Source organism: Pogona vitticeps, chromosome 1 (genome assembly GCF_051106095.1).
Source record: "Pogona vitticeps strain Pit_001003342236 chromosome 1, PviZW2.1, whole genome shotgun sequence".
NCBI lineage: Eukaryota > Metazoa > Chordata > Lepidosauria > Squamata > Agamidae > Pogona > Pogona vitticeps.
The window spans coordinates 255,970,361-255,994,939 of record NC_135783.1 but is presented as its reverse complement, the minus strand read 5'-3'; the positions used below and the strand labels follow the sequence as shown (position 1 = coordinate 255,994,939).

The 24,579-nt window shown below is 39.5% G+C and overlaps 1 protein-coding gene and 1 long non-coding RNA gene across 3 annotated transcripts in view; one reads left to right on the top strand and one right to left on the bottom strand.

Moving 5' to 3' along the window:
- Positions 1-1,348: 1,348 nt before the first annotated feature.
- Positions 1,349-5,698, bottom strand: LOC140703086 (uncharacterized). 2 transcript variants are annotated; one of them, XR_013540756.1, is made up of 3 exons: positions 5,426-5,698; positions 4,332-4,446; positions 1,349-3,608 (listed from the first exon to the last, which is right to left on the bottom strand). It is a non-coding gene; the product is annotated as an uncharacterized LOC140703086 (long non-coding RNA). The 2 variants fall into 2 exon arrangements; XR_013540757.1 differs by having other exon boundaries at positions 5,564-5,698.
- Positions 5,699-5,891: 193 nt separating this feature from the next.
- Positions 5,892-24,579, top strand: part of MOB2 (MOB kinase activator 2) — a 152,928-nt gene continuing 134,240 nt past the window's right edge. The window contains exon 1 of the mRNA XM_020788788.3: positions 5,892-6,175. Within this exon, the coding sequence (XP_020644447.1) occupies positions 6,159-6,175 (17 nt within the window). The 5' untranslated portion in view covers positions 5,892-6,158. The remainder of the gene's footprint in view (positions 6,176-24,579) is intronic.

Below are 24,579 nucleotides of genomic sequence, written 5' to 3'. Positions count from 1 at the left end.
ACTAAATTTCACTCCAATTTCTTTGGGTGCTTGCCCCTGAGCCATAAAAGAAACTCTGTGTTTCAGTCTTAAGACAGGCATAGTACTTGATGACGGACAGTTCTTTGTCTAACCAGTTTGGGGCTTTCTAACCCGCAATGAAATCTGCCATCTCTGAATAGGTTTTTCACCCCTCATTTGGAGATTATTTAAAAGTAAGAACCTAGTCCAAACATCTGGCTATGGATCTTGGCACTTTCCCCCCTGCAACACCCCCAATTCTGATAAAAACTCATATGGAATCAAAACCTAGTCTCTCTTTGTAAGATTTGAGTGGTCTAAAAAAGGTATCACAGGATTGCTGAGGGGTTTAGATATCTACCTGTGAAGTCAGAGGTTAGGAGTTTGATTCCCCACTGTGCCTCCTGTGAGTAGAGCCAATCTGTGTGGTCTTGGGCCAGCTGCACAGTCTCAAGATGCCCCCCCAGAAGTAAACCACCTCTGTGTATTGTCTACCTGGAAAACCCTGAAAAGGTTCACCATGTCAGAGTTGAGTTGATAGCACACAGTTATTATTAATAAAGGTATCATCCACCCTTGTCTTCAGATTGTGTACAAACGCCACACGGTTTTTATCTTTCTGGCTCATATGCTTTCAAGAACCTTGTCAGCTCATGACAAGTGACAAATACAGACAGCAAGCTGTATACATGTTAAGTATAACATGCTGGTGTTTTCACAATCATGGAGTAAAGAGAAATACAAATGAAACCAAGCGACAAGAATTCCTTGTGTATGGGTGTGGTTTCTTTGTCTTTGTAGCTGTAGACCACACCTTCCTTTATGAGCCTGCTCAAGTGTTCAGATAATCAGGAAAGTCCTTCCTCTCGGTCTCTCCACCTTCCCAGGTGTTTGGTGGACACAAGAGAGGTCTCTCTCTGTTACTGCTCTGAGACTCTGGAATCCCTTCCCATAAGAGGCCAGGCTGGCCCCATCATTACTGTCCTATCGCAAGCAGGCAAAAACCTCTCCTTGAGTGAATGGCTGCCAGGTGGGCCTTTTAAAATGGATCATTGTACCTTATTCCATTGAATGTGTTTTGGTGTTGCTTATGATTTTTGGTACTGTATTCACTGATCTTTTTAATATTGTATACTTACTGTTGTTAGCTTAAATACTGTATTTTAATTGTTGTAAGCTTCCTTGGTCCTTTTAAAGGAGAAAGGCAGGTAAAAATAGTTTAAATAAAAATTAATTAAAAATTAAATAGATATATCATTGCACTTCACATATTTGCATGCATATTGAACAAATACAAGAATTAAAACATCCAAGAACTAGAGACAGCAGATCTAAACCACAAATCAAGGAATGAACTGAAACATTTTATAAAGAATAATATTGGAAAGAGGAATGTTTACATCTAGGAATTTTGTTGGGAACACCCCTTTTCAGCCTTTCATTTCTATGCAGATGTAACAAGGGTGTGATGATGTTGCAGAAAGGGCCAACAATGAGTTCTCACTTGCTACTCCACCAATTTATTCCCTGTATGCAGAAGCACAAAAAGGACAAGGGAGGTCTGTGTTTTGTGATGGCACCAGTGCAATCGTTGTTAGTGGGATTCTTGATTCCACTGACATGGCAGAAATTCATCTTGGTCATTTCCTTCTTCTAGCAAATCTCTCTCATAGCGGATCTGTGCATAGTAGCATACCTTAAAGTGAAATTCTCTCAAGCTGCTACACTTCTGGAATGGTCACTTACTTGCTACACCCAAATATTTGTGTCCCACAGAGCACTAAATGCTGTGTTTCGCATTTTAAAGTATGTTGTGATCTGCCTTGTGAAGCAATTTACCATGAAATGGTGACTATAATTGATGAAATAAACAGCATCTAATAGGTAACAGAAGGGCAGACTGGGGAGAAGGATGATTCTGAAAACAACCCAGATAGCCAATAATATTACAAAATGGCATCCTTCATGTACAGTGGAGTCTTTGATTGCTCAGTTTAGGGAAAGTAAAAAGATTCTAAAAGTGAACAGCAGACTGGAATCAGAACTTTTAGATATCCAGCTTCCCTATTCTTTTTAACAGAAAAGGGGAGCTGCATAGAGACTAATTCAGAGACCTAATAAGACTTTATCTGTTTTTTTTTATGGATCTAAAAATGGTACCTGTGCAGTTCATGTTTCAAAATTTATTCTGAACCTGAAATTGGAGGGGAAATGAACTTCTATCTCCTGAACCTAGACTACTTTTAGTGGGTTATATGTCCTCTAGTATTTAGGAATCACAACCAAAGATGGTTTCTGTTGACTTTCTACCTAAGGAACCTGAGATGAATTTCCAGCTTAGAAACCAGGTTTCTATTTAAAACTTAACTGCCCCTTATGGGACAATGCTTACTTAGCATATAGCCAATCTAAGAGACAGATGGTAATAATAATTAAAAAGTATTGACATTTTTAGCTTTTAGCAGGAGTTAATTATATCACTACAACAGCCCTGGGACCAAGTTTAAGACTGTTTCAAATTCCAGATATTGTCATTTTTGGCATGTTTCACCATATTGCTACTCTTTCCCATCCTTTCTCATTTTGCTTATCCTCTGTCCTAGTAAGCAACTTTGGAAAACTCAAACATTTGCTCACCACTTTGTGACATGCTGGTTGGTCCTAACAAGTATTGCCTTGCTCATAATTTTAATTCCCTCTTCCAGTGGATTAACAGACCTCTGATACTTCTTATCCCCATAGTATACCATTATTTATGGAAAACCTGATAGCATGTCAACATCCTAAAATAATAGAGTGAAATAGATTCTTCCTGAGATGCATAGTCGAGGTCTCCAAGTATGTGTTGGCTACTGCACACTATCATAATTTAATCTGTCTTCCTCTGCCTTCCACTGCACCTTCTGCTGTAGTCACTGCCAGCTGCTTTTGTTAAAATGTCAGAATAAACAAGTCTGAAGCTCTTGACTAAGGGAAAATAGTTTGGTTGGCCAATGATGCAGGGAGAGGTTATGGTGGAAAGCAGTGGGTGGGTAAAAAGATATCATCTCACTAAGTCTTCCCATACATCATCCCCCATTCAAACACTTTATATAGAAGGAGCAAGTCCAGGGGTTTCAGATTCATGCTGACTCCATGAGCAGTCCAAAATGTATTTCTGAAGTAGGCCCCATGGATTTCAACAAGATTTATTCCCAATTAAATATGCACTGAATTCAGTAGAGATTGGTGGATCATTAATAGGTTTAAGTTTGTACTTTAGAGAACCCATCTAAGGTGACGAACTTATTTTGGGAAGAGGGTTCAGTACCTTGGATAGCCACTTTAAAATCTGGACCAAATCTTGGCACAGTTTACTGATGTTGCAGCCACCAGTTCCCACTGGCTGGATTCCAATGCTATTATACTTGCAGAAGGAAACAGTATGATCTGTTCACAGGACTACAACATATTCTTAATACTTTTTGTCAGTTGCAATAAATTTATGGTATTCCATAATATTAATCTCTCTCAGTACATAAATGAGACAAAAGCAACATGGGAGTATGGGAAGCTGTGAGAAATCTGGACGTCTTCTATTTTTAAATCTCCACACTTGAGAAGATGATCTGAAACAGAACAAAACAAAAGGTTAACATGTAGTATTTGCATCTTCAGCACATCTTGGAATATTTAGAATCTATTTTGTTTAATTTTATGGACCACAACATGCCAGGCCCTTCTGTCTACCACTGCCTCCTGAAGTTGGGTCAATTTCATGTTGGTAGATTCAATGACACTGTCCAACCATCTTGTCCTCTGTCATCCCCTTCTCCTCTTGCCTTCACACTTTCCCAACATCAGGGTCTTTTCCAGGGAGTCTCCTCTTCTCATGAGATGGCTAAAGTATTGAAGCCTTATCACAAAAACCAAAAACCAAAACCAAAAAAGCAAAAACTAGAAGATGAACTGGATTTTTCAATTACATGAATGGTATAATTAAATCTGAACTATATCGACTAACGATAAACTGATATGTGAGATTAAGTTTAAAAAAGCAGTGATAAAGATTAATAAATTTAATGAGACATGGGACGACTTTATAAATGCCATATTGAATAAAGAAAGAGGACAAACACTAGGTCAAAAATATATGTATTTATGGAAAGGATAAGGGATCTTTTAAAAAAATGAATGAAACATAGCTGTAAAATATATATATATATGTAGTGTATTGTATTAATGAATGGTCCCTGGGGTGAGGGGTGCACTATTGCTTTGTTTCCCCCTCCAAATGTAAACAAATTAAATTTAATCAAAATATATATATTTAAAAAACACATAGTACTTGCTTTGGTTTGGAAGGTTTCTGAACACTCAGAAAACCTGTAACAAAATCTTCATCTACACTGATTTCAACCAATTTCTCTTCCAAGCTCACAGCAGCTTTGCAGCAGGGAGGGTAAGCTGATGAACAGGATGAAAGAATATGTATGATTCATATAGTTCACATTATTTTGAAAAAAATGCTAAACATTAAACTCATATATTTAGCATTAGTGTTTTCTAAAATCTTTCAGACACCAATTATAGTTACATCAAGGCACTGGATTTAGGGCATGGTTACACTTTTAAAATAAATTGATTGATGGACTGGGGTTTTTGAAGTCAATTTAAAGTCATGTAGTTCATTGTGCTGCTTCCCATTCTGCATGAATTTGTAGTACAGCTATATGAATATAAAATATGCTCAGAGATAGATTAGAGTGAAATAAAATAAAATTCCAACAGAGTGTCATAAAATGCAATTCATGGTGCAATTCTAAGCATGTCTATGCAGAAGAGAAGCTCAACTGAGTTCAAAAGGAAATATCGTCTAGCTGCCTAGAGTACAGAAAGATAAACAGTGTGGTGTAGTCATGGATAGAGTGACAGACTAGGATTCAGGAAGCCTGGATTCGAATCCCTGCTCAACCACAGAAACTCACTGGGAGAGCAGAAATGGTAAAACCAATCCTTAAATACAGTACTGTACCTTACTTGCCTTGAAAGCTCTATTAAAGTCACTACAATTTGATTCTGACTTAATCGAACATAACAACAACAAATGTACAGAGGATGGGAACCTAACAACAAAACCTTCCTTTCATTAGCTGTAGTCTTGAAAGTTCCAGTCTCCAATTTTCATTTTTCCTTTTGTTTCCTCAACTAGCAGAGGTAAGGTACATACACACTTAGTGCAAGCATGTGCCTGTCTATTCAAAATGAAGTACAACCAAATTCAATGGAATCTAATCACGTGTGTACAGTTGGTGCCACTTTAAGTACTTAGGAAATAGTAGAATTAATTGCATGTGCATGTAACATTCTAACTGTACAATCTTAGTATAAACCACTATGGAGGGATAAATCCCACTGAGGTCAATGGAATTTAACATCTACCTACGTGATTATAGGATTACAGCCCAGTCAAATAAGAGTACACTTGACTGCATATATTTCCGCTTCTTAGAAGGTAGGGTACCAACGCTTCTGCGAGTCGCACCTTTTCACTTGGTTTCACACAAAATGTGAACACACCCACCTGTTACAACGCAGCCTCCCCTTTTCGCCTGCACGGTCCACCCACCCCTCTCTCTCTTTTTTGCTTTGAGTTTGTGGCTGGACTACATTTCCCAAGAACTTTTAAGAAAGGGGTCACTTCCGGGTTGCCGTAGCCGGGCCTTGGAGAGGGAGGGGCGGGGAAAATGGTGTAGGAAAGGCTTGTGTGTTTACTTCCGGCCACCCGAGAAGAGTTGCGAGTGCTGCTCGCTCAGCCCGGCTGGTTGGCTGAGGGAACCCGGCGGGCGCTGCCTTGTGGGCGGGTACCTAGCGGAGCCGCCCGGGGTTAGGGGAGAGGAGGAGGAGGAGGAGGAGGAGGAAGAAGAAGAAGCGGCAGCAGCGAAGAAGAAGAAGAAGGCGGCTCTGAGAGAGAAGGGGGGGGGGAGCAGCGCCAGGCGCGGAGAAGGTCCGGGCTGGGACAAGCACCCATGAGCCGCCTCAGAGGCCGGAGCGGGCGGTGAGGAGCGGAGCTCAGGCGGGCAGGCAGCTACCCGGAGCCGCCTGCCTGCTCGCTCGCCCGGCCGGCCGGCCCAGCACCGCGGCGGCGGCGGCGGCGACCAGCAGCAGCAGGCGGCGTCATGGACTGGCTCATGGGGTAAGTCGCCTCGGTGAGTTGGTGGGTGGGTTGGCCCGTCGTCCGGCTAAGCGAGGCGAGGGAAGGCGGTGGGGGGTTGCGCTGAACTTCCTCGTGGAGGGCAGGGTCGGAGGGTCTGTGTAGTAGCGGCAGCAGCCTTCCTGGTCTGAGCTGTGGAGTAGCGGGATGGGGGACGCCTCACCGAGGCTTGCCCTCCTCCTCCTCCTCTTCCTCTCTTATGCCTTGGGTTTGGCTTTGGCTTGCAGCTGGGTCAGATCTCTGTGCAGGAACATGTCAGTTATTCCGGAATAGTGTTCAAGATGACTTGACTTAGATGAATTCTCTTGCTGCTAAGTAATTCCCCCGTTTTCCTGTTTTTCAGTCGAGGTGGCCTAAAGAGTGTGTCTAGGGAGATAAACATGCCGCTTTTCTGTGCATTTGTATTTATGCGTTGTGCACATGGGCACCGAATTGGTTAGTGTCCATGTCTGTATCAAATGATGACTTCACTTTGAGTAGTGCGGTGTCAAGAATTGGACAGTAGTTCTAGGATAAACGCATCGTGTGTTAAACGTTATGATCTTCTGTCAGAGTGTTTTGGAACTTTTTTCCTGTTGTTTAAGTATGTACCTTTCTGTTCCGTCCTTTAAGAACCAGGGATTATACAGGAAAACACAAGGAGTGTGCTGTGGATTATGGGGGAGGGGGCTAGGAAGAAGGGCAACAAATCTTGACTCCAAGAGGAAGGTGTAGGTAGCTGAAGTTACCATGGAAACCTTAACCCTGATACTGCACCAAGTTGTCAAGGAGGAATTACTGTACTAGTCTTGGGAGTCACAGTAAGGGGCTATAAAGGTGTGGTAGGAGCAGCATGCAAAGTGCTCACTTGGCTAGGAGTCTGCTCTGGGCTTTTTTTGGGGGGGGGCTCTGGTGTATTTATTGTTTAGAAAGTGAAAGATTGGCTCAAATGCCAGTAGGTGATATTTTCTAATCAGAAAGCATGGAGCATCACAGCAGTTGGTTTGGGATGTTGTGTTGCTGGACACCAAGAGATGCAAAGTGGTCAGTAACGCTTGTTTTGTTTATATATTGAAACATTTTAAAATTGCACTTCATTTTTGCAAGTACTAGGGTAGTGTACAAATCTAATTAAAACAGCAAAATCATTAGAACCATCCCCCCACATGGTTGAGACAGATTTGTGCTGTAATGAGAGGTTACTTGGCAAAGAAGTATTAAACACATACAACTTATTCAGGAGATTGAGAGTTACAATGTTCAATCACACTAGGAGGGAAATATTTAAATATTAGTGCTCATAAAGGTGCAAGTGGGCTGGAAAAGGAATATTATTTAATTTGTAGAAGGAGAAAAGAATGTAGTATACAAATCTTGCTGAAACTCATCAATATAGTAATAACTTGGATTCTGATAAAGCAAGTCTCAGCACATTTCTGTCAACTTAAACTTCTCTTTTTGCACACCATATGAAGGTGTGACTTCATATCACACCTTAAAAGTTATTCAGCAGTTATCTATTTAGAATTTAGGAGATCCTGTTGGAGGTAAAAAGATAAGTGAAGAATTCTTGCTGGCTATGTTGGTATCCTTGTCCTGGGCAAATTATTATACTGTCAAATGCATCAGTTTATGATATGTGCTGCCAAGTTTCTTTGCTTTATACAGTAAATATAGTAAAGCCAAATTACTTGACTTTATACAGTCCAGATCTTATTGGACTCTTGTTCCCATTAGCCCCAGCCAACCTTGCCAGTGGTGGGAGAAGATGGGAATAATAGCCCATCAACATCTGGAGGGCCACAGATTTCCCATATATAATGTATAATCACTATATCAGAGTATTGAGAAGTATTCTATGTTCGTCAAGGGATGAAGAGTACTGAACAATTGCAGAAATAAGCCGAAATGAATACCATTTTAAACATTCTGTGTTTTTTTATCTAGAATGTACTAAATTAGTGTCTGTCTTAATTTGCACATATAGAAATGTGTAGTGGTCTGTATTGGATGAAAATTTTGACTAACATATTTAGAAAGTGTTACTTGCTAGAGCATTTGTTTTTGCCCGTCTTGCTATCCTTGTGTTTTTGTTTTCTATCCATCCTGAATTCAGTACTGGAGTATGTTCTGTATTCTGACTTCATTTTGCCTGTGTGTTTGGCTTTCAGTGGCAAGCATAGATTGCATTTATATTTTGAAATCAGGAGAATTTGCAATTTTTCTTATTCCAGGTTTTCAGCTTTCTGAGGCTGGCAGTCTCCAAAATTAGCTTTTGAGTAATTATTGAAAATCTTTGGGGCAGAATATCTTGATTGTGAAGTCAGTCCAGCTCTAACCACAGTTAACAGATTAGAAACATCCAAAGGCTAAATTGTTTCTGCCCCTCTGTCTCTTGCACATGAATTCATTCTTCAGAATTAAGCATATCTTAACACTGTATTTTCTCTTACTTAGGTTTGATCAAAATTTGAGGGTTGTTTTATTAGCCCTGTATAAAGCAAACAATGATTAGAATTTAAATGCAGCACATTATGTAATACAATGCCATAGTCTAAAACTGAAAGAAAAGATGGATGGAATTTGTGTAGGGGAAAAGTGTGTGAGGATGCAGACCACATCTTAACCTTAAGAAATAAGGAACATTATTTACACCAAGCCTAATAAGAGGAAGAAGAATTTAAAGGGTTCTTAGCAGAAAGTAAATAAGGTGTTTTGTGCTTTGTTTTAGGAGACATTTATGCATTTCAATGAGCATATGTGCTGCATTTACAGTACTAAGAAATAATATGGTTTGCTGACCAGGCCTTCAGTGTATATTTTTTTCTCCCTGATTTGCTTATGTTATTGGGGGAGTGAGTTAGTCAGCCTCCTGCAAGCCACCAAATTGTCATGACCTTTCATGGCACTGCTGAACAGTGTCATATTAATGTCAAGGTTACTGACTTAAGGGTGTGTACAAATCCTGTTAGTCTGTGCAGGAGTTGCACTGGATAATGGTGATACAGTATGTTATATAATATGCTGCACTTTTAAAATGCTGGGAATTCAAGTGTTCCAATTTTTTTTGTAGAAAGTAAAACATTTCTTTCACTGCAATTCAGTGTTGCTTCAGGGTATTGTGCACTTAAATCTGATAACGGATCTATTGAATTGTCTTTGTTTTATTTTGGAAGAGCATTGATTGGGCTGAAAGATTACTGGTTGGTAGCTGCTTCAAGAGTCACAGATAAAGACATCTTGTTCTTTGAGTTATGTAATTTTTCTTTATTTGGATTCAGAGAAAAAAACTTACTGAAAATTGTAAATACTGAATGTTTCAAGAGCATAGCTGTGTTACTGTGGAGTTCCTGGCAAGCATTGGGCAGCTTTCATTTCCAACACAAAGTTAGGTCAGAGCTTGGCCTATTGTAGGCCTTGAAGCCTTCCATCCCAGTCTTTCTCCAAGTGAGCAAAATTTAGGTGTGTTTAGATTTGGGTCTCTCAGGTGGAACTCTCAAAATGGACAGTTTTGGGATTTGGAGCTGAAAAAAAATGGAATGGTGTATCCCTAATACACAGCGTGAATGATTCCTGTTTCCTGTGAAGTGTTTCATCACCCGCTAATTACTGTCCTCACCATTCCCTGGGCCTGTTGAAGACCTTCGTACCCTGTTGGATGGCAGAAGCAAAAAAAGGTTAGACCTCATCCATTTCTGCAGTGACTACCAGGTGGCCTAAAAGAACTGTTTGGACAAACTCTGCCCCACCTTCCCCAGACTTGTTTAAAGCTTATTAATTGTGAAAGAGAGCAGGACACGCCTTGCCTAGCCTAGACGACTTGCCTAGACATTTGTGCTATCAACTTCTGAAGGAACTGTAATTCTGTTTGAGAGAACTATGTTCTGTGCTTCCTGCCATGCTTATAGGCTGTGTTATGAGAAAGAAGCATTAAATAAGTAACATTCTTGTACATATTCATGTTTTGCTTTCAGCACAGATAATGTTTGTATTTTAAAAGGCTTGAACTGGTCAGTATGTATTGTGGTTAACTTGCATTAGCTATAACGTATAACTGAATAATTAGAACATTGAAAAACACTGTTTAAACAATTCGAAACCATATCCTTGCTTCTGTGATAGAAATATCTAGGGTGGTGGTAGGCAGCCTGTGGCCTCCAGACAATACTAGAATTCAGCTTGCATTGGTTAAACCTGGAATAGCCTGTAGTTAGGATTATCAAAGCTTTTGTTCAGTGGCACCTGGAAGAACACAGGTTACCCACTCTGATATAGGACAGCTTTTTCTTGCATTTTGCATGTCTGGCATCTTCAGTCTAATCTCTCTAGTGGAACTGTGAGGTAAAATGGAAAGTGTCTGTTGAGAGCTGTCTGCCCCTGGGAGTAATCTGTTGAGGCTTGCATGCTGACAGAAAAACTCCTGATTTTTTTTTTTTTTGCTAACCCCTTTCCTTTCCTCTTTGCCTGAAACTTATGGGAAAAGGCCAGATTGCAAGTACTCAGTTCAAAACTTAGTAGATGGTTTACCCAACCTTCTAATGCTCTCTCAATTGTGGCACTCCAGTTTTCATCACTCTTGCCTTTAAGCCTTTGCTTTTAGAGATCTTCTTTGGCTGCATTGCTCAAATGTTCCCCAATTCCCTGCCCTCCTCTTCCCCATGTTTCAATTCTCTAAAGTGGAGCAACCATTTAGCTATCATAACTACTAGACATTAACATTCATTTTCATAAATTTCCTGGGCTAAGCATTTGTCTTTATTACATATTGTGACAGCAAATCCTGTATGTATTATGCCCTGTGTAACATACTTTTGTCTAGCCTAAATCTGCTGGTAGTCAATTTGTATTTTGTCAACTAACACTTGAGCTTCTTTTGACACCTCTTTCTTTGTCAGATGTCTTGGTTGAAAAAAAAAGCTGTTTAGGTAAAGCATCTAACCTATTTCATATAAAAGACAGATGCAAATAATGCAGATAAATTGAATGATAATCTCCTTGACTTCTTCTTGCAATCTCTCACTTTGATATCTAACGTCCCAGCCACCTCCCTAGTGGATATCCTGCTTCTGATTTTTCCTCCTGCAGTTTATTATCAGAGTACTACTCCTAGTCATCTTGTGTCCTTATTTATTTTCTTCATTTGAATAAGGCCTCCACTGTTACAGGTAACTGTCTTGCCTTGACTTTATTGCTTCCTTGACTTTGTTGTTAACTACTCTGGTGTTCTCTAGAACTCAGCTAAACCTTTCCTAATTTATAATCTATAATAAACATTTTATATGAATTTCATTAATCTGGTTTCAAATAATGCTCAAGTATTTATTTATTTATTTATTATATTTATACCCTGCCTATCTGGTCATTTCGACCACTCTAGGCGGCTTACAACATAAAAACAAGTTTAAGAAAAATTTATAACAAAACCTTCCCAATTCTCCCTTCAATTTTCTTTTAACAGATCCCATCATTTTTTTTAAAAGTTCCCTATCATTAAATCTATACATTTTATGCTGGACATTTGACTCATTTTTCCATTCATATGCATCTTTAATTTGAAAGTCATAGTGACTGTTCTTGAGCAGTTTGACAATGTTTGCAACATATAAGAGAGTGAGGGTTAAGACAAGATTGTCTCCTTTTAGACAATTCTGTTATTTCTCTTTTATTGCATCTTCATTGAAAGTTCATAATGTTACTTCCAGCTACATCAGTTTCCCTTGTGACTGAAGATATTCATCAGTGATCAGTGGTATTGCATAAACTTGTTCTTCTTCCTTTGATCTTTTGTTACTGCTTCTGCCATTATTAGGAAAGCTAAAAGTACCCTAGATATGTAAAAACACTGTTCCTTTTCGTGTGTGCAGTTAATGACATCTAGGTTGATACAATCAAAGTGATTTTACATTGCAAGAAACTGAACTTTTAATTTTTTTAATTGGAAAAGTATTTCTAGTAGGATACTAATGGATTCCTGTCATATTATTTTCTGTTATTCTCTGTGTTGGTTTGCAAGTGTGTGCACGTATGTCATTGAGAAACCTCTTGATCATACTGTGCTTATTAAAATAAATATCTACAGAACTGTCAACATTTTAGAATTATTTTGAATGGTTTTAATACTGTGTGTAGCTAAGAACAGCGAAGGAGTGAATCATGTAGTGTAATTTGCTATGAGCCTGGCAGCTACCCAGAACAGTTTAACAGATTAAAGCCAAACTAAATATGTACCTTGTTTGAACATAACAGCAATCTGATAAAGAAAATGTGGAACTGAATCTTTAAAGGTGATTAAGAATCTGTACATCTGTTGGGACATTTTATAAAGCTAAAATGTATTCTGAAGAGCAGATTGGGAATTTATTTGAACACAGTGGTAGGGTTTTGCCACACTTTTTTTCCTGCTTGAAAGTGATTCTAATCCAGGTTAGTTGCTGCAGTGAGGTGGCAATTACTTCAGAGGACTTTTAGAAAAAAAAATAGTCATTTTGTTAGTAGAAGAAGTTTCCAACCATCTTAAAGTAACTTACCCCCTGAACATGTAATGCTATGCCAAGGCCATTTTGATTACACAGATGGTCCATAAATGTTATCTTTAAATTTCAGTTTAAGCAGATGTTTTCATCTTGTGTTTCCCTTGCCTCTGCTGTTTTCATGGGCATTCTTTCACCTTTACAAGTTGAACTTTTAAATATCTCAAATATAATATCTCATTACTGGAAAGATTAATTAATGAAAATGTATTGACTGTCATGTGCCATTAATGTTCAATACAGTATAAGAGTATGTAATCAACTTTAGTGATTAGGGTAGCTTATTTCAGGGCTTAACTTTAAATCTTTGCTCATATCGCTGTTTTGATCTTTGCATTTGAAATCATTAAGTGATTCCATCAAACACTTTGCTTACCAGTTCTCTCTCTCTCTCAGTCTCTCTCTCTCTCTCTCTCTCTCTCACACACACACACACACACACACACACACACACACACAGAGAGAGAGAGAGAGAGAGAGAGTGTACAGTATTTGTATTTACAGTTCAGTATTTGTATGTACATCAAGAACGTTGTGGAACAATGGTTAAACTGCAGTGAAGACTTTGCTCACAACTTGAGTTTAGTCTGTAGACTTAACCTTCTGTCCTTCCCAGGTCAGTAAATTGAGTACTCAGCTCGCTGGGGGGTGGGGAGCAGTGTGTAATTAAATTGTAAACTACCCATAGAACAGTTTACTGTATATAAGCAGCACATTTTTATTTAGTGCCAAAATAATATGAAAGTGATAAAATTCTTCCCAGTGTGTGGAAGAAGATAAAGATGAGGTGGGAGAGCAGATCTGAGATGACAAAAAGGGTGGATGCTTTGATTGAGTGATTGATTGATTGCCATTTGTGGGCTGCCTTTCTCCTGATGGTGAAGGGGGCACTGGGGACATAGAGTAGGAATGTGAGGGCTGCTAATAAGGAAAACCACTAAATTTGTTCTGATTTAGTCATTATAGTTAATCAGGGAATTATGCTTTCTTGGAAGAATGAGATTTCCTAGTGTTCAAAATACTGAGCATCAGCAATGTATTTTTCTCTTTTTTCCTCCATTTTTTCCCCTTAAAGGGCCGAGTAATAAATTTTAAAATTGGTACAGTGGTGCCTCAACTTACAACCGTTCTAAATACGACTATTTCGAATTACAACCAGCTTGGGCCGCAAAATTTTGCTTCGACTTACAGCTGAAGCTTTCAGTTACAAACACAATAAGGCAGAGAAAAAAGGCAGGAAATTCAGAGTGCTAACTGTAGGTAGCGAAGAGGCTGCTTCTTTGGGGCTCTTTCGGCCCAGCAGTTAGAGAATGTGCAATTGGAGGAGGCTGCCTGATAAGGTAAGGTGCTGCTTTCTGCTTTTTAAAAACTGTTCTTGGTGGATTTTGCAGTGTGGTTTTGGTCTGGGAGGATTATGTTTCTGTGCTTTGATGGGTTTTGGGGGCTTTGCTTGTTTTTTGGGTTCCCCCCATTTCTGATGGGTCTTGCATGCTTCCCTTGCTTTTTGCTTTGTTTTCTTTGCATTTCCGATGTGCGCCCTTTGTTTTCTTTGCATTTCCGATGTGCTCCTTTGTTTTCTTTGCATTTCTGATGTGCTCTCTTTGCTTTTTTCTTTTTGTTTTTGCATTTCTGATAGGTCTTGCATGCTTGATTGCTTTTCTCCCCCCCCTTCAGCCGCAAGGGATGGGTCTTGCAGTGATTTTTTTGTTTTTTGTTTTTCTTCGGCCAGAATGGATTAATTGCATTTCAGTACATTCCTATGGGAAATGGTGCTTCGATTTACGACCAGTTATGTTCATCTTCTGGGACGGATTATGGTTGCAAGTCGAGGCACCACTATATATCAATTGAGTGTTTAATCTGCATATGATTTGTTCTGCTTTTGTTTTTGAAAAGTTTGAGGAGCAGTCTTCAGGAACTTTACTGTCATCCACAACAAATTTGCTGTAAATCTGGGCATGATTCTGTGTTCTATGTTCAACTGTGGGGATCATCCCAAAGTCAACAGAGGCTTACCAGAGTGTAAGATAAACCAGGAGCAGGAGCAAGTCAAACCATACTAAAGTTATGCAGGCCAACAGAGAGAGTCTGTAAACATAGTCAGGCAGTCCAAAAGTCTCCTGCACAACAAAGAATAGTGAGCTGTCACTTAATTGGACAGTATAAAAATCAATTAACTTATTAAAATAAAAATAAGTTGTTATGTGCCGTCAAGTTGCCTCTGACTCATGGTGACCATACAGATCAGTCTCCAAAATGTCCTCTCCTCAACTGCCCTGCTCAGCTCTTGTAAACTTAAGCCTGTGACTTCCCTTAGGAAGTCAGTACATTATTTTGAATCTTCCTCTTTTCCTGCTGCCTTCCGTCTTTCCCAGCATTATTTACTTTCTCAGCTAACATTGCCTTCTCATGAGGTGCCCAAGGTAGGACAGCTTCAATTTCAGCATTTTTGCCTCAAAGATAGTTCCATCTTGATTTGATCTAGGACTCACTTGTTTATCTTTCTGGCTTTCCAGGGTATCTGCAAAACTCTCCTCCAGCAGCATTTTTCAAATGAATCTATTTCCCCCATGTCAGTTTTCTTTACTGTTCAGCTTTCACACACATATATAATGATTGGGAAGATGTGCAGACCCCCTACTTTGGAAAAAAAAACATATTCTCCTAAGGATGTATTCCCTGCATTTGACTGCTTTGTCTTGTAGCCTCTCTGTCAGCGTTTGTCTTTATCCTTTGGCATTGACATGGACTGCAGGGGAACACTGTGCTCTTATTCAGCTCTAGAGTTATTCCTATCTAGGAGTTCAGGTTCCTGGTCTTCCAGGTTCCCCTGTCATCTGGAAATTTGGCCTCCCAGGTCTCTTTGGGTCAAAGATTTGGCAGTTCTTCATCAATATTGGGTTCAAGGGTCCCTGACCCATTTTTACTTCATGATGAATCTGATGTGCTGCATATTAAAATACTTAATTGTTAATCTAAAATTTTTCAAAAACTGCTTTTTGTTCTTATATAATTTGTATTCAGTAAATATCAGTCTGTATTTCTGTTCACTTTAAGTTGTGATGTTTAGACAGAACCCCTTATATTCATTTATCTGATTTTAGTGGAATTTCTGGGAAAAAAACAAGTACAGTCTTGCAAAGTTAGGGAAGAATTTTGACCTCTGGAAACCTCTTGTTTCTTGGTGTATACAATTATGCACTTACTGAGAAGTTTCTCTTAGTTTAGCAAACTGCAGAAATGTAGTGGTGTTTCACATATGTTACTGGCCACATTTATTTATGATCAATTAAGGTTTCAACCAATTGAGGCTTTTCTCTGGTAAAAATGCTAAAAAGCATAATGTGGATGCCTGGTGAGTCTTACCAGGGAAAGTGTTATACAAACAGGGTGTATCCACTGTGTACATCCTGTACTTGTTTTTTTTCTGCCATACTTCAGATGAAAGCACTTGGAGGACAGCCTTAGATTACATGTGTCCTTAGATGCACTTTTCATCTCAAATACACAGTATACCTGATGATACCCATTACCAGAAGTATATTGCAAGGGACAGTGCAATTCATATTATGACGGAACTGTGAATAGGAAAACTCTTCTAATATGTAATCATGGTGATTTCCACAATAACAAAATGCAGAAAACTGGTCTGGCATCTCATTAGGATACCAATACTGCATTTGAACACTATCTGGTTTCCTCTTTTGCATGTCTTAATCACATATTGGGATATGTGAATAGAACTTCTGACCTTGCAGCTAATTACAGTGAGTAGACTGTATCAGCATAAGATGGTTGTGAAAGAGGGCTCTCTGTGTTACAATTTTTTTCTGCTGTTCTTAATTGCAAACAGTGTTGTTTCTGCACACTTCTCAGGATATGCACCCTGAGACAGGAAATGGTGGTGTAGAGAATCAAAGAAATATTAACTAGTTCTGTTTACATCTGACAATGCTTTTTGTGACTGTTGTTTCTAGCCTTATAAAGATAGTTGCAAGACTTGGAAGCTACTTTCTGCTTGTGACTTAATAAAAATATCCTCCATCCTTGTCCTATGACATGTTAGATAAATGGCAAAGTCCTTGTTGGTCTCTGAGGTTGGTAGTCAGAGCTGCCTTGGCTTCCTTTAAGGAGAAAAATGAGGTAAAATATTTTGAATAAATAAATAAAATTAGTAAATAGAAGTTCTCTTTTGAAAGAAATGGAAGCAATGCAGTTCTTGACCACTATGTGGTCTCAGCCGAAGAAGTATCCTTCTCATGTTGTTTCTTTTCTAGCTCTTGGTTGAAAAGAAAGTCCTTTGTATGAAGATATTCTTCACATCCAGTTTTCCAGCCTTGCCCATGCTGTTTACTTTGCATTACTCATGGATAATCTTTACAGGGCTCATAGCACAGTTTCCTGCTGGCTTCATGGGAGTGCCTGCCAGAGAGAGTTGATGCCTATGGCTGTTTCTTCTCATGTGGTTGTATGGTTGGTCTATAACCTCTTATATTTTATTATCCTGTCATAGGTCCTGTTTTTAGGCTTGTGGTTTTGACAAATTGGGATGCCCCCCTATCTTTTTAAAAAAGTATCTAGGAAATCTATACCTTTTAAATTTTGATATTTTTGCCATCTTGGATTCTTACTATAAGTTTATTGGTTTCACTGTTTTTAAAAATTTGTAATGTCTCCCAGAGTAGACATTTGGTCTAGATGGGCAGGGTAGAAGTCTAATAAATAAATAAATAAATAAAATTATGGTTCTAGGCTGATGGAGAGCTACATGATTTATGTTAATATCTCATAGCCATACATTTTCTGTTAATGCTCTTATCTGCAAGTAAATATATTAAATTTGGATCTTTTATGTCGAGTTAGAGACAGCCAAAACATACATGTGGCTATTGTGCATTGAGTGACTTCTAGTGCACTGTGTGGTTTTATTTTCATGTTATATATGTGTGTGTGTGCATGTGTGTATAGTTTTGCTTGAGATAAAATGTAGTAGTATGTATAGCAATCAAACTTATTTATTTATTTATTTATTAGATTTGTATCCCACCCATACTCTTAACTTAAAAGTAATAGGTATATTAAGTATTTTCACCTCCCTCCCTATCCTTAATTTTATGGCTTCTAAAAATGATTTGTACATTTTAGAAGGGTTTCTTGGATGATCTTGCAGCAGTTCTGTTTTTTTGCTGGTCCATGTAAGATTTGCATCTGTGGAAAGATGGTCCAATGTTTATCTCTCTTTCACACACAGAAGATGTACTAATGAATGATTTAACTGTTCAGATGGCTTTGAGGGACAGGACTACATTTTAATTAATTCAAAAACTTTTGCTAAAGTTGGTCATAGAGAGATGTACATCTTCCTGAAAACTTTTAAACCATAAGGGGATTTTTTAGTTGTGTTCTTGGACACATTAAAGCAGGGGTATCAAACATGCGGCCCAGGGGCCATTTGCAGCCTTCCGGATGATAGTTTGTCGCCCCCACCTTGCCTGCCCCCCCCCGAAGCACTTACATGTCCTCTGCTGTCAAGAATCAAAAAAAGCCTCACCTCGCTCACTGGCTGTTCTCCAAGACAGTGCCTCTTGCACCCTCTATCCAGAACTGCAGCCTGCCAGCCTGTCTGTCTGCCGGCTGGCAGGCTGCAGTTCCAGATGGAGGGTGCATGAGGCACTATCTTGAGGGAGAGCTGGCGAGCGAGGTGCGCTGCCAGCCCTTTTCCCCGAGCGCCCCAGTGTGGAGCTTGCTTCCGGCCTGTGCTTGAAGAGCGTCTCCAAGCTGCCAACAGCAGCTGCCGCCGCCGCCGCCTCTTCCAGGGAAGCGGCTCTCTGGCTCTCTTTCTCGGCACCCCCAGCACCAGCCTGACCAGCAGCCACCTCAACGTCCAGAGGTGCTTCCTCTTCCTCCTCCTCCTCCTCGTCCTCCTCGTCCTGCTTCAGCCGCTTCGGCTCTGGAGGCTGCCTGGGCTCGCCTCACAACGTTTGCTCCTCTGTCGTGGTGGGGGTGGCTGCTGCTGCTGAGTGTGCCTTTTTGAGGGGGCCCTCAGAGGAAGGTTGCCAGACCTCTCTCTCTGTGTGTGTGTTTGAGTTCGTGCACGCGCATCTGTGGGGAGCCTGTCCCATTCTGTTTAATTTCGTGGGTACTGGTGGAGGCTTTTCTCCTTTGGCAAGGCGAATTCTGTGAGGGTTTGTTAAAATTTTATGTCTTGCCCTCCCCTCCCCCCACTAGGCACTTGCCTGCGCTCCCTCCCTTCTCCGCTTCTTTGTCCTGCTGCTGGTGCTGGTAGTGAAGAAGGAGCCAGAGGGGGTCATGGCCGGCTACAAGGGCTCGTGCGTCCCTCCTCCTCCTCCTCAGAGCCCCAGCCGGGCTAAGGAAACTCCTGGGCGGCTTCCTCGGGCTCTTGTTCCGCTTGGTGGAAAATCTGATGCAGCCCAGCCTCATCCAGACTCTGCCTCCAGCGGCCCCCAGGTAAATTGAGTTTGAGACCTCTGCTTTATTTGGTCCTGAATGGGCATTGCCCGATCATAGTTCCATCTTTGTGCTGACAACTGCTTGACTGATGGTACAAGGAGTAGAGTGCATTTCTTTTTATTGAAATGGCTTTCTCCTTACTGTTTATTAGCATAAGGTGTTGAAGATTTTGAAATAATACACTATTTAGAGATTACCACAATAACATGCTGTCAAGCTGATTCCAATTTATGACAATACTTTTCAGACTTTTCTCAGGATAGGGTACTCAGTGGTTTAACAATCCTCCATTTTGGAGGCATTTTCGGATTGTGCAGTTTACACAAGATTGTGCAGGCTGCGTCATATCCTGGAAAACACATGAGACTCAAATTCCCAATGCAGCCAGGTACTCGTCTCACAGAGCTATTTAGCCAGATAGAGGTTAATATAAATGATAACAAACATAATGTTAAATGAAAGGCTAAGAGATTATTCTTAGACTAAGTACAGAGACGAGGGAATCCTGCTCCCCGCCCTTCTAGCGATCAATGGAAATGGAAATTAATTGTTATTTCTTGAATTGCTTATATAGTTTTATATTTTTTTAAGGAGAATATAGCACAGGAGAGTTTCCCATAAAGAGTGAAACTAGTGTGGCTGTTAAAATAATTGTTTAATGTATGTAGGATTTCCTTAAAATGGGACAAGTATGCTCAAGAAGTTGCACACTTCCCCCCCCCCCCCCGCCACAAGCTGTTAAGCAGGGTTCTCAGGAGAGCACTGTATTCGATTTGGCTGCTGACCAGGAGATTTTCAGACCTGTTGAAATGTAAACTGAACAAAGAAAATAAGTGAACATATATTTTTTGTTCTATTTTAAGAAGCTTCTGAGTGCTGAAATGGTTATATCTGCTAGTAATGGTAAAATATATATATATATTTTGTCACAATGAGAAATGTTTGCTATACTGTTAAATGTTTTCTGGAGAACATGGGCAACATACCCCTACAGAAAAAGCAACTGAAAGTCTAGGCTTTTCTGGCTATGAATGGAGATGGAAATATTAATATGATTTTGGCTTGTAAAATAATAGTTCAGAAATTTCTGTTAATCAGATCCTGACTTTTACAGATCCATATTTTGTACTCAGTCCTTTTGAGACAGTCTTTTAGAGCTCTTATTTGGTCTTCTGCTCTTTTATCACTTTGAATTATTTATTATTCTTTCAAAGCACTTTACCATGATAATGAGTTTGGTTCTGACCTTCAGCTTTGCAGTACATACTAGCCATTTGATCTAAAACTGTTAATTTATCTTACGTGCATTTGTCACAGAGCAGCTCTTTAGTACTACTTGGTGCAGATTGGTATCCTTGCTGTTTTCTAGGCAGCATTTTGTGACCAAAATCTGTGCTTTTCTGAGCATCCAGAAGAATTATATTGTAGGTCTTGTAAAAATGATGGCTATTCTTTATGAATGCACACCAGTATAAATCTGGAGTTACTGTTGAACAGAAAATGAAGTCTGTTTGATCTACTTATGTTTGAAGGAAGGGGACAGGATAGAGAGAGAACCTAAGGTTCATTGCAGCTTCTTGCAGTTCACCCACATTATTTGTTTTAAAAATTGGTAGTCCTCATTTTCACTTATGTCATTGCATCTGAGTTGGCCCATTGTAGATGAAGTGACAAGCCAAACTGTATACATGGCTTGTCATTACATCCTAACTGGGCTAGTGTCACAGGTGAATGGAAATTTCTAGTACCAGAGTTAGTATTATTCTCTGTACAGTATTGCTTTTCTGAATGCACAAGTGAAAAGTGCTCTTGTTTCTCAAAAGCATCTGGTTGGCCACTCTGTGAACAGAATGCTGGACTACATAGGGTTTTGGTCCTATCTAGCATAGTTTTTCCTTGTGCCATTAACATAAGAGGTTATTATCTTGGTTTCAGGTTGTCTATATGAGCTGTGGATACTGGAGAAACTATAAAATTATATAGCTATGGCTAGAATTTTCTGCTTTTTTTGAAATTTTGGTATAGTATATAGGGAATACAGTGGTGTCTCGCTTGACGACGTTAATCTGTTCCAGCGAAATCGCTGTAGAATGAAATTGACATCAAGTGAAAGTAAAAAGCCCATTGAAACACATTGAAAACCACTCAGTGCGTTCCAATGGGCGAAATACCTCAGCGTCCGGCAAAGATCCTCCATAGGGCGGCCATTTTCTGGTGCCTGTAATACGAGGAATCTGTCCTAAGCACAGCAGGGAGCCATTTTGAACAGCGGGCGGCCATTTTGAAATCCAACAATCAGCTGTTTTCTGATCATTGTAAAGCGAAAAATCGGTCCCCGAAGCAGGGAACCGATCGTCATGAAGTGGATTTTCCCCATTCAACCATCATTTTGCGATCGTAATAGCGATCACAAAAACCTCATCGTGAAGTGATTTCATCGTTAAAAGGGGTAATCGTCAAGCAGGGCACCACTATATATCTATGAAGATTCTCAGTCATCCAGGTGAAGCTATCTGGAAGCTGAGTCATGGCAACTGGGGTTGAAATGTTTCACTACTCATCCAAGTAGCTTCTTCAGTCCAAGGAGAGTTGGTCGGAGACCCCTGATATTTTCTCCATGGTCGCTTCACTTCCCCCTAATCTGAATAGTCTCTTTAGATGGAAAAAGGACTGGGTTGAGTGAAAATCCTACTTCTGCAGTCCTTGTCCACCCATTGACATGGGTCGTTAATAGTGGCCTTTCTCGTATGTGGTCCTGATCTTTCTGGGCACCAGAAAGGTCATTTGATGATCAAGATCTACTCATTTTGGACTGAGAAGATAGGTGGTTTGAGAGAGGGGTCAGGGAGTCCATACATTTTTCATATAGAAAATGCCTCACTCAACAGGGGTTGAGGCCTTAAATACAATCTGTCTCATATTTATCATATTTATCATGCTGTCCTTTAATCCCTCCCCAGAAGGATCAGGACCACACATACCAGAAACACCATTGTTAACGACTGTCAATGACCCCATGGCAATGGGTGAAGGACTGCAGAAGTGGGATTTTTACTCACTACAGTCCTTTGTCCATCTAATAAGCTTATTCAGACCAGGGGGCAGTGAAACCAAGGTGGAGGATATATTGGGAATCTTCTACCAACTCTTCTTAGACTGAAGAAGCTCCTTGGATGAGTAGTGAAACACTTCAGCCTAATAAGAAAGAAGTCCAGTTGTCATGACTCAAATTCCAGATATATAGGAATTTTTTTGCATAAATCAGAGCAGTAAGATATTCTATCTTCTTTCTATTTGTTGTATGTTAGCTTTATTTTGGCAGTAGCTGCTCTTGCATCTCATAGAATCATAGCATCATGAAGTTGGAAGGGGCCTATAAGGCCATCGAGTCCAACCCCCTGGTCAATGCAGGAATATGAATCAAAGGATATCTGCCAGGTGGTTGTCTGAATTTCTCTTGAATGCTTCCAGTGTTGGAGCACTTACCACCTCTTGAGGTAATTGGTTCCATTGCTGTACTGCTCTAATAAGAAGTGTTTCCTGATATTCAACCAAAATCTGGTTTCCTGTAACTTGAGTCTCCTTAATATTTGCATATTTTATAACCCATAGGCATGCTGTTGCTTTCGTTATTTTCCAGCCTCTGTATTTTATGTAGGGAAGACATGTCTGTGCAAAGCACCTCCTGTTCACCCTGTTCTCAGACATTGCTGTTCTAAGATCCTTCTAGTTAGAGTGTGGCTTCAGTATACCTGTTGCTCTTAAACTGCTTAACAGTAGAATAAATTAAAATGCTCATAATGTAACAGTTCAATCACATATAAATGTGCCCATCTACACAGTGAAGGATATGGTATTGGACAGAAAACTAAACGACATTCTGTTTAGAGTTCCCTTTAGTCATCTAAGAAAGCAGGAATAATACTTATTTTATTTGTAGGCACAGTAAACAATACTTAAGCATTTCTGGATTACTGCCTCTTGATGCAATCTTGTCGAAAGGAATTTACAATTTGATAGAAATATACAGATATTTGATCACCTTTTCAGGCCAAAAGGGCTTACACCTCGGCTCATTTAGTTGGGATTTGAATGTCTGACACTGTGACTGACTGTGAACTGAATTCCTTGTTAAGTTTTCAGTTTAGCATTGGAAACATAATTGTATATCACTAGAATTTTAAGACCATATTTTATTGATACATTTCTGATTCCTTGTATCTTAAACCTGTTGTTCCTACCTACAGAGTCAGATCTGAAATGTATTCAGTCAGTCTTCTGCTTGAATGCTGATGTAGCTAATTACTTGGCTAACTCACTGTTTTGGTTCTGAGGAGGTGGTGTGGGAGCTATAGAGAAAAATTCCACGGATTCTCTCATCAGCCAGTTTTCTGATATTTTCAGTGTATAAGTTGCATTTGTGAAAAAACTTCTAAACTCAACAATTCAAAATAATTGTAGCAACTTGAGCAATGTGTGCTCTTTTGAAATGGATACTGTATTTATAAATTATACAGATTCTGCAGCAGTGTAAACTAATTTCTTCAATTTTTCTGTGTATGATTTGTTAACATGGCTCTGAATGCTCTTAAAAGTAACCTTTTCATTGCTTTTATTTAACAGATGTTACTTGACTGAGACATTTTTAAGAAACTTTTAAGAAAAGTTGCTTAAATCCCTCAGTGCAGTTCATAACAAAAACCAAATGTAAAGGCGGTATTAGATTTCAAAAGGTTAGTGTTTAGTGTAAAGTATTGCTTTTGGTGGGAGAGCTAATCACATACATTAGGAATGACAATACTACCAGAATGTCAGACTGTCAGTCACCCAAATGTAATATTGATTATTGATGTTGTGTAACTTTATACCTCAGTTTTGTTACAGTCAAGTAAAACACTATGACTAGTATCCAGCTGGGAGTGAGCAGAGAATATTGATGAACCTATGGAGCTGCTGTAGCAAGAGCAGAGATCACACCATTTAAAAGCAGTGGGGCTTCTATTCACATAGTGAGTGCAAGCTTCAAACAGGCTTAGTTTCTCACATAATAGACCACTTTTTGAGTGATAAGAAGGAAGATGCTTTTTCCTTGTGTTTCCCAACTTCCTGTGTGAAAGTATTTCTGGGCCTCAGTGTCTGGCTGTCTCTGTTTAAATAGCTTTCTGAAATAATAATACAAAGATAGGAAACAATGAACTTGTAGAAAAGGCTAGGCAAGAAGAAAGAAATGGTTTTCCCATAATAAGTATTGCACAACAGAATATTACAGCATGCTTTTTTAAAAAAAACAACCACTAGCCTTTTTTTCTCCAGTGCCACCTTTGCAGTTGATAAATATCAGTGTTTTTCATCTTAAATGAATGGGAAGGTGAACTGCAGTTGGGGGCTGCCAGCAAAGGTATTGTG